The sequence below is a fragment of the Aplysia californica genome, unplaced genomic scaffold (assembly GCF_000002075.1).
Source record: "Aplysia californica isolate F4 #8 unplaced genomic scaffold, AplCal3.0 scaffold00213, whole genome shotgun sequence".
Taxonomy (NCBI): Eukaryota; Metazoa; Mollusca; class Gastropoda; order Aplysiida; family Aplysiidae; genus Aplysia; species Aplysia californica.
This window is the reverse complement of record NW_004797483.1, coordinates 246,250-256,980: the sequence shown is the minus strand read 5'-3', so window position 1 is coordinate 256,980 and position 10,731 is coordinate 246,250. Positions and strand designations below refer to the sequence as shown.

Here is a 10,731-nt window from a genome sequence, read left to right as displayed (position 1 = left end):
CCCCCCCCCCCTCCCTTTTTTCCCCTTATCCGAAATCAAACAAACGTCTTCTAACCCCTCCCCTTATTTTTTACTTAATCTGCATGCCCCATCCCCAAACAAAAAATACCTTTTTGAACCCTCCATCCTCATCCCCTCCCTGCTTTCCCGCTTGTTGCTTTTCGCTATCCCACACACCCCTTCGCCCCGCCCCTTCATCCCCACCCCCTGTCAGACTGGGACAGCGACCACGCCCCGCAGAGAACGTCAAAGCCGCGCCAAACAGCGAACACCGCGTACGCCGCTCAGAACCCCGCGCAGTGGACAAGACCAGAAGGCGGAGGTTCAAGTCCTGTCCGCCAGATCCATTCCTGAAGAAAGTGGCAATGCGACAGAGCAGTCTGGTGTCATTAGCAATGCTGCGACATCAAAAGCAGACACTGGGTTAACAGGAAAACAAAGTATTGTTAACAACAAAACATCACCTGAAGTAGGGAGTGGGCAAGGCGGAAATCATAGCGTCCCTAGCAACGGAACATCAGGACAAGATTACTCTAACAACATATTGGTTGATGAGACAGCAGCTGTAAAACCGAGCTCACTTCGGACAGTGGCAGAAGACAAAATATCTGCCCGAATTTCGGGAAGGCGGAGTGTGGGGGAGATTGAGGTCGGAAAGAAAATACTAAACTCTGAACGAGTGTCGAGTCCGAGGCGAGAGCTCAATCTAGGCAACGGGGCCTCCACTGACGTGAGGGCCAGGGTGCAGGCGTTTGAATCTGGGAAGAAAAGACTTGAAGATTTGAAATGGGACCATCAGGAATCAGAAACGAGTGCAGAACTCGTTCAAAGTCAAGTCTCTCACGTCCGAACGGGTCCACCAGGTGTCAATGGCAGTATGCCATCAGCTGGGAATAGAACCCCTGTGGGTCGTGGGGAGATACCGGTGTCAGCGGCCGGGGTTCGATCCCCAAAACCGTCTTTCCGATCAATGAAATCTTCCTCTGACACCGACTGGGACGACCGACTCACCGATATCGTCGACGCCAACAGACAGAGACTACAGCACGACGATACCATGGATCGGTTCACTGATTTCGAGTTGGGATCGTCATACGACGATATTTTCAACGCCGAGGGAGGAGGGAGCGTGTCCAGTGGAGCAGGGGCCGACAGCCACAAAAGACTTCTGAGCACGGGAGAGTTTGTGCCGGTGTTTACGGAAAAATTGGTCCAAAAAGCCACGATTCACGTTGTGTCTGTCAAACCTGACAACAAGCAAAATTCTGACTCCTCTACTTCTAGCCATCCGAAATCGATCTTGAAAACTCGGTCAAGAGATGAAGGCTCAAGGGAAAATTCCTCAACCAGACAAAAGAATCGATCCTCTCAAAAAGAAAGAGACCTCAGGCGATCCACGTCCAGATCAAGAAAGAGCCCATTGACCCCCAAACCCCCGCCGTCTGACAGCTCCAGCTCTGAGGACGAACATTTCATTCCCTTCACCACAGATCGTGATGACGTTTTGTACCAAGCGGAAGGGGGGCGCTCTTCGATGCAGGAGAACAGGCTCAACCGTCTCGGCAGCGACTCGAGCTCTAAGGCGACGGCCGCCAAAACGCCTCCTAAGATGGAAAGTATGTCTGAAAACGAGTCTCTATTCAGTGGAGATGACGTGTCGGCGAGGAACTCGATCAGTATCACGACCTCTGTGGAAAACCTCAGCGACTGCTCCACAGACATGAAGAGCAATGACGTCACTATCGTTGAGAAAAGCTTCTACGACAGCAACGAAAATCTCAATTCTACACTCTCGAACTCTGATGGCTTCCAGACTGCGGAGCAAGCAGCAAATATGACTTTGACCCCACGAGGAAATATTTTTGCTGCGAAATTGAAGGACGAAGAACAGGGTGATTCAGACAACAGCATTGAACCGAGCCTTACATCGGGGTTTCATGGGGTTAAGTCCGATATACCATTTTGTGCCAAGAAAAAGAAAATGAACCATCGGAAATCTGGACAGAAAATCTCCCAAATGACGTCAATCTGGTCCAAAATGGCGATCACGAACATCCCGTCTCCGAAAAGCCCCAGAGTGCTCCCCAAAAATGTTTCTGTTGTGAACAGAGAGAAAAGAAAGTCTCTCCCCAATGAAAGCATTCCGAGTGATGTCTATGGAGTTTCGAAGAAAAGACATCAGTCCATAGACTCTAGGATGTTCGAGCTTCAGGAACAGCTGCGAGGTGGAAATGCCGTAGCAGCGGCGACAGACACTGTCATTTGTTCAAAATCAGGGTTAGAGGACACATCCAAAAGTCACGTTGACCATCAGACGATAGAGACAGTTGTTGAGGATGACCCTAATGGTCAGTTTGGCCTTCAGCCTCCAGTTATAACTGTACAACATTGCAGCCTAGACGCCGACGAGGAGATAGAAGATGACATTGACGAAGAAAGCGTTCCTCACGAGGAAGCTGTGCTGCGACGGTCTGGTGGGATGAAAGAGAGGCTGGATGAACTATTTGGCAAGCTCAACTCCAAACTGAAGCACATCGAGGGTGGCGAGGAATATACAGAGGAATCGGAAGAAGGGGAGATTCCTCGATCTACATTCCTAATGCCGTTCGATTCCTCGGTGGAGGCGATACAGCGGACTCAGAGCCAACCGGTTCTCTCATCGAGAGACGAGATATCGGTCTACGATCCTAGTTTCAGTATCCACGAATACACCTGCAATAGTATCGATGACAGTATGGTAGACGATACGCCACATGATTCGGGTGATTACGAATATCCTGTAGAGGATGCAGAAGTAGAGATCGATGACCAAGACATGGAGGAAATGGTCATGCAACGTCTGCAGGCTGCGAGAAACGAGGGTGCGGGTGGGCTCGATGAAATGTCGTCAGGAAATGCAAGTACCGGTGCCGGCAGCGGATCGAATCTGTCAACTCGGTTGAACGTAGATAGCGATTCTGATATCGACCCAGAAGATCTCGACTACCAGGCAGCGAGCGAGCTTGATGAAGAGCAATCTTCCGAGTTGGGCGACTCCTCAGGTCTCCCTGGTGGAATCGAGATAGCAGGAGATGTGAGGGACTGTCGTAAGGCTAGTGGGTTCAGCGTCTGCTCCAACGTGTCTATCTTGTCCAACCAAGGCAGCGTGTCGATCTGCCACGACGGGAACATCGGCAGAGCGCCCCCTGACGGGGACGAAATGCAAGAACGGTTGGCACACACGAACGAGTGGGTGGAAGAGGATCTCGGCATGCAGGTGCCTCCCGCCCACCCCAGCTCGGAACGCTCTACGTCGTCAGCCGCCACCATCGACAGCACGGAAACCGCCAGCGCTGAGGACGAAGACTTTGAGATGAAGGCCTTGGGTTATACTGGGGATGAAGGGGAGCACATCCCAGGAATGGACGTAACAGATTCAAACGATAGACAAGCGGGACAATTTCAGTTTCAGATTACCGCCCACGAGGAAGAAGAAGAAGAACTGGATTTGAAGCTGCCCTTGAACTTGCTTCACGATTCCTCTGACGAAGAGGGTGAGGCGTACAGGAACTCTCAGAGGGGCGCCAACTTTTTGGGTGCAAGTGGAGACTTTGCGAGTGACAAATGTATGGACGGGTCAAGTCATCACAACTATACATATTCTTCTGACGAGTTTGAGGACGATCTAGATGTGAGTGGAGACTGTCAGGAGATGTACAGGGAACGTTCTGATGGCGAGTATTCTGGGGATGAGGTCGGTGTGAACATCGGCGAGACGATGGAAGAGATGGGGGAGGATATTCTCCAGTACCTGTCAGATGAAATGGAAGAGGAAGGACCAATGGAAGAGTGGGGAGAGGAAGAGGAGGAGGTGGAGGAAGAAGGTGAAACTGAGCCTGGACAAATTGCCAGTTTCCGCACTGGTAATGAGAACAGAATTTGGAAATCAGAAAGTCTCACAACTCTTCAAACTCCGAGAGATGTTGTGTCCAACGGGCACTCAAGCCATGAGGCGATTGTCTTTTACACACCCAATAGCGCCAGTGTTGCCGACGATCAGGTAAATGGAGGAGGACAAGAAATTACTGCCGAGGACAGAGAGGCTTCCTGTGCACACGGCGACGATGAGGAGGAAGCTTTAGCGGCAGTGACAGAATCGGCCCGGATCAGGGAGAGCTTCAAGGAGCACCACGGACATATCGACGACAAGGACATCGTCCATTGTGACAGCATCCCTGACGGAGACAATCTCCCGGACACGGACGAGTTTTTCATCAGCTTCGAGTACGATGAGTGCCACAGCCGGAGCCTGAGCTATAGGGAATACCCAGATGAGGATGACTCGGAGATCGACGAAGATGACGACGACGAGTTCGTCTTTCGAGAGTTTGACCCCCAGCCGTTCGACCTCCAACCGTTTGACCTTCAGTTACGTGACCTCCATTCCTTTGACCCACAACCTCGGGACTCCCAGCAGCGGCCATCCCTAGCTGAGCCTAACTCGCGCGCTGACCAGGTGCAGTTTGACTGTAAAGAGCTAGTGGACAAACTGCATCATATCGGCGATGTGTACGAGAAACGAGAACAGTTTGCGGGAAGTACCGCCGAGGCGTTGACAAGTTTTGGAAGTAACGCAGCAGGACTGAGTACAGACCGTGACGGAGAGTCGAGGAATGAAAGTTTGGACTGGGAGTCGAGCGTCAACGACAGCGCTCCAAGCTCGGAATTCAACAGCGTGGACTTTGAACTGAAGCAGAATCTCCTCACTGAAATCCGGTCGTATTCTAAATCCAAACAGCTGAAACATAAGCTTGTGCAGGAACTGAAGTGTTTTGACACTGCTCGTTTAAAACATCTAGATGTCCAAGAATTGGAGAAACACAAAAGCCCTGAGAGCGATCCTCCAAACACAAATGTCTTTTTTAGTCAAGTGGTTTTACATCCAAGTACGGATACCATGGAAGATGGCGAGCAAGAACTTCAATATCCTGAGCAGGCCGAATCAGTGTTGAGTAATATGAAGCTAATTCCCACCCCAGAAATGGCTATCAGGAAAGATAACGCGTCTCTGTCCGTGATCCATAGCGGGAGAGAGCAGAAATGCGTCTCGAAAGTTCTCTTGGCGGAAGAGAGGCTGCCAGAGCCTCAGAGGGATTCGAGAAGAGTTTCCATTGACGAGTCTGGTCGGAGATTGTCCCTCTCAAAAGAGAGAAGAAAGAGTATACGGTCATTCTGGCAGCAGTTGGAAGAGGAAGAGAAGAAGAAAACAGAAATGGAGGAGACGGTGAAGAAGAGGCCAGGTCGCCGAAGTGACCCGCGTTGGAAAAGTGACGTGTCCAGTCTGAAACAATACCGCGACCTGTTCAGAGCTGAGACGGACAGCGGTCAAAATGGCGGACGAAAACAGTCTGCAGGCGATGTCCCACTAGAGGATACGGCAAGTGCATCAGTGGAGAATACATTTTCCATTAACCGAGCCACGAGTATTCAAAACACTGATGGAGTTGGCAATCGAAGAAGTTTCTTTGAGACCCAAGACGGACAAAGCGTGGATTATCGTGACGGAGCTTCGTCAGAGATAAGAAGACAGAGCACTGACGCTGAAAGGCTGTCTCAAAACTTCAACAATTTCGCGAGCGATGCTTTCCAAAAAGTAAAGAAACAGCCCCCTGCTGTGGCACCGAAACCGGCCAAATCTCTTGGAAAACTTCAGCAGCATTTTGAACAACAAGAGCAGCAACAAGAAAATAATGCCCATGTTTTCAGTCACGTAACAGACCCGCCTGAAATCTCTTCCTCTGTCAGGGGCTCGTCAGTAGATAGAACGTCTGTTCGAGAAATGGCAAAGTTCCACGGTCATTTGAACCAAACTATAAGCAAATTTAACGCGAACAGAGCGGCCTCAGAAGAGAGCGCTTCAAAAAATTCCAAACCGTTGTCACAGAAAAATGTAATTGATCACCATGAAAACGTCAAACAGAGTCATAGCTTCGGGGAGTCCACACCTCACCGTGAACTAATGGCCGAACTATCCAGTCGGTCAGTCTCTCAGGTGACCTCAACAACAACAGCACAGGAACAAACGGCGTTGTCCTGGAAGCAGGAGAGTTGTGATTCAGAGGTCAAGCTGAGGCTCGAGAAATCTTCACGACAGCAGAGCGAAGATCGGGCAGTATCGCCGTCCTCTAGTCGAGGTGCTCTGGACTCTCCGAAAGTATACAATCAACAAAACCTCAGAAACGCTATAGAAATGTCGGCGCTGAACGTTCTGGCAGAAAATCTATCTGCCCGTCAGTCGGACAGCGAGGAGTCTTCGCGTCTCCGAGCAGAGCTGGGGGCAGACAACTCTCCACGTCACTCACAGCTTGAAGCAGGACAAAGGTCAGATCATAGAAAGCCTGTTCCTGATTTCAAGTTGAATTCGGCTCAGGGTGTGGTCGACTTCAAGCCGAGTGTGAGCAAGTCAGCTTTAGGGGAGCAGAGAAAAATCGCACCCCTTGCTGCTATGACCTCAAGGGATCTCGCCGATGGCAACGAATCTGAAGCCTCCAGTAAGAAATCTATGAGTAGATTACTGGATGGTGCAACAGCCGAGAACAAAAACACTGTAGAGCTCAACAGTTCAGTAGCCACTCAGTCTCTCGACAGTACCACAGACTCTAGTCAGGGGAACAAGAAGCCAAGTGCACCAAGGCCAAGGTTCAATGCGAAAGCCTTAACCAAAACTCAAGACTTCCTACCAGCGTTTGCCGCGAAACTCGAGCGACCTGTGCATACGCCACCACTGCAGGCGCCCCCTACTTCTCTAATAGACTCGCCAGCCTCCACTTCCTTCACTGCTCGGAGCTCCAACTTGGTGTCGTCCAACTCGGGGTCAGTGACGAGCCTGTCTTCAGTCGGAAACGTCAGTACCGCTTCCGGTGTTGAGCCACACTCGAAGGAAATGAAGACTTGGGTCACCGACTATCTCAAAGATATGATTGCGGATAAACATTTACGTTCAATAGACGTCGATTCGTTTGGTAGCAGAGTCGACTCTGAAAGTACTTCTGCGAATACGTCATTTTCAGCAAACACTTCATTTTATGGACATTTGCCTCAACATGTGCATCCCAGCAATCACAGCAACAAAGACAGAGAACAGGGCGTCGATCCACTGAGAAATGTTGATGGTAATAAAAAAGTGTCCGTTGCCGATCGGATTAATAAGATGCAAGAACTCATGAATTCCTCGAAGGAGTCAACGAAAGAGGTAGAGAAGCCTCACCCCACCCAGTCACAACAACAGTTTGCGTCGCTGCTTCAGAATCGTCTAATCGACGTGATTGAACAAGAGGCGAACGAAGAGAAAGAAGAACGCCAGGAAAAGAAAAAGAAACCTCGCAAACCTCCCCCGGACAGCTGGGCCGCAGAGAGACAACGTCTGTTTGGGAAGAAGAGTCAGAGAGCCTCAGTTCGAGACGACTGGGAACCTGAGTCCACCTCCACCCCATCCCTCTCCCGCGTCCCGACTCAGCAATTCCTGAAGGTGGACCCTACTGCACAAGGCGAGGATTCAAGACCTGAAGGAACCAGGACTGAAGACGGTGATTGTACGGATGGGGGAGACGCTAGCGGCATGGCTGTGTGCCTGGAGAATGACGCGTCAAAAACTCTTGAAAATTTGTCCAAGTCTTTGACGCAGTCGGACGTCATTAAGATGAATACGGTGCGCCGTGCGGCCAGTAGAAAACAGCGACGTCACACGAGTGGGGGCACCATCTTCGAAGTCATCGAGCGGTTCAACAGCACAGACTCCAGTGACTCCTCCGGCTCCTTCAGCACACCACCAAGGGAGAAAACTCGGCCTAACTCTCCCTGGATTTCCAAAACCGGCACCTCTTTACCGGCCAGTCCTTTAGTTGCTGGTGTCATTAACAAACTGTCGGAAATCGAAACTGTCTCGGATGATACAAGCAGGAAGTCTGACGCTGTGCCGTCAGGGCAAACCAGAGCTGGAGTGAGCCATGAAGATCAAATACGCATGTCACACACTCTGGCAACATCCAGTCAGAAGTCAGAGGTAATTTCGGGGACGTTCGACAAACGCATAGTTAGTGAACTGTTGAGGAAAGTTGAGTCTACGGATGAGAGTGGTTCGGAGTCCCTGGGCTCTTCTCTCACATTCCAGCCTGGGTTTTCTGGAAGAACCGTCTCGCCTGGCCAAAAAGTCTCAGATATGGTCAAAATGTTAAACTCGAGCAGCCGATCTAGTTCCAGTTCTTCTCTGTCCCTCTCAATGGACAAACGACTCGAAGCTACTGGAGGATCCAAAGTCTCAGAGCTGATCAGCCGTGTTCATAGTCCGTCTCGCTCGCCACATTCTGCTGCTGCTCGCCTTCCGATAGACAGAGCGAAACTGTTTGATGACAATACTCAACTTGCAAGTCCAGACGAAAGCACCCAAAGATTGTCCAAACTAAAGAGAATGGACCCGGAGAGAAGACACACAACTCAGGTGAATATGGCGGAACTCCGAGAGAAATACACGACCATGGGACAGAGAAAGGACACGCCCCCTTCCCAGAGTAAAGCGATCTCCGCGATATACGCGTGCTCTACTCGTTTGGAAGAAGACAGCCGAGAAGAAATCCATATGGAGACAGCCTCGGCTTCCCCCTTCCCTAGCGCTCGGAGAAGCTCGGTCACTCCGACCACTGAAGACCACCCCCATGTGGCAGTGTCGAGTTACCGCCACGTGTTCACACCCTCGAGTGCCACTTCACCACGTCAGGCCTCCGTCAGCGAGAGCTTCACGGAGTCCCTGCAGGCTCAGGGCGCTCACAGCACGCCACATACGTCACGGAGAGAGATGGACGTTCACGAGGATGACGTGTTCAGTCCACTTGGCAGCGCGCGAGTGCCAGAAGCGTACAACCTGCCTTCTGACCGCACACCTCCCCCAGCCTTCAAGTTCTCAGCTGCAAACTTTGAGGAGGACATGTCGCGCGGGGAGTTGGCGGAGTCTGAGTCGTCAGATACGATCGACTTCTATAAGAAACAGGCCGAAATACGACAGCAGTTTGCAGACAGACAACACAAACGGGAGCTGGAGCAACAGCAACCCAGGCATCAGTTACACGCAGCTGTACAGCACACAGGCCAACAACACACTTCGACTCAGCACACGAGTCACGTACATACTGGTGCCCTGCGCTCTGAACAACAACATCAGCAACAACATCAGCAACAACATCAGCAACAACACATTTCACAGCACACTACTCAGCTACACACGACTGGCATACACGTATCCCAAAAACAAGCACAGCACACAGATCAGTTACACACAACAGCACCTCACGCCGGTCCACATTATCAGGAGACAGGCGACACCTGTGACAGCTACACACAAGGTTCCGCCCCAGGCGTGCATCATCAGGAGTTCACCAACCCAGCGCCATCTTTGCTGTCAACGTCAGGCGCGTCATGTATACAAACTGTCAGAACCCACTCATTCCCTGAAACCATAATCGATACTCGGACAGCCACAGGCCATGTTGTGTGTCGAATTCTCTCAGAGTCTCCACTGGAGCCTGACGAGAGCGGTATCGGTTGGTCCGATCAAAGCTTAGGCTCGAGTACTGTTAGTATCGCCTCGGGTCCCCATGACAGATCCTCAGGGGTGCACCATCAGTTGTCTCCCCCTGCTAATATAGGTTTGAAGCATCGGGGCGAAAACACGAACTTTGTTATCCCGGAAATTAGGCATATGCCGCCGCCACCTCCACCTAAACCGTCTGCTGCCTTCAGAAAAATGAGTCTGGAGGTGGACACAGCGCCTAGTGGCGCCCAACATCTCCCTGGCAGCGTCCTGATGTCGCCGAGACGAGCCAGCCATCATGACGTCATGGTCAGCCACTCGACCAGCCACCATGACGTCACACCCAGTCAGCATGAGGCCGACCAGACCAGTCATTACGACGTCACGTCTTACAGTATGCCTGTGGCTACCGCAGCCGGCGCCAGCTCCACGTCAAGCCAAGAGACACACCCCAACCCAGTGACACACCCCCACCCCGTGACACACCCACACCACGTGAAACACACACACCACGTGACACACGCAAAAACCAACCCTACAGATGAGCATCATGAACACTCAGGCCACGCCTCTCCCGCGCACGACACGCTTTCCCCACGAAGCGATGGCCAGAGCGGAGCCCCCACCTCCGGTGGCTCATCTCAAAGGCGAAGAAAAAGCAAAAGCAAATTCATGCAGGAGATAGAAAAGAAACGAAACGTCAGCGAACCGAGTCCTTCTTCGAAAAAGTCGAAGCGGAATGGCGGAAGAAAAAACTTTCTGAGCGCGTCAGACGCGACAGGGGAGTCTTATGACACGCACCGTAAGGCCAGCGTCTTTGGGCCCACGGTGCAGAGAAAGAAATCTATCGGCTGTGTGGACGATGAGGTGTCCACGAATACCATGAGAGGATACTCCAAGCGGTTCGACGCGCTCTGGGCCAGGTTTGACCCAGAGCAGAAGGTCGAGGACGATGGTGACGGTGGGTCAGGTGATCAGGGTGAAGGGTCACTCCCTCCGCATGGCGTGAGTTTCGTGTGCATCGTGAATTTTTGTTTGTGAAGAGTAGAATAGATAGATCACTAATTTTAATGACGGTTGAGTGATTTTCTGTTTCATCTACCTTGATAACAATAATGAATTTGAAATTGTATGTTCTCTCTCTCTCTCTCTCTCTCTCTCTCTCATGT

At 51.3% G+C, this 10,731-nt stretch overlaps 2 protein-coding genes across 2 annotated transcripts in view; both read left to right on the top strand.

The window, feature by feature from the left end:
* The window catches only part of LOC101853558 (troponin I), a gene marked incomplete in the record, with an annotated part of 44,409 nt that overhangs the window by 4,555 nt on the left and 29,123 nt on the right, over positions 1–10,731 (top strand).
* The window catches only part of LOC101853792, a 20,131-nt gene continuing 9,416 nt past the window's right edge, over positions 17–10,731 (top strand). The window contains exon 1 of the mRNA XM_013083129.2: positions 17–10,567. Within this exon, the coding sequence (XP_012938583.2) occupies positions 878–10,567 (9,690 nt within the window). The 5' untranslated portion in view covers positions 17–877. The remainder of the gene's footprint in view (positions 10,568–10,731) is intronic.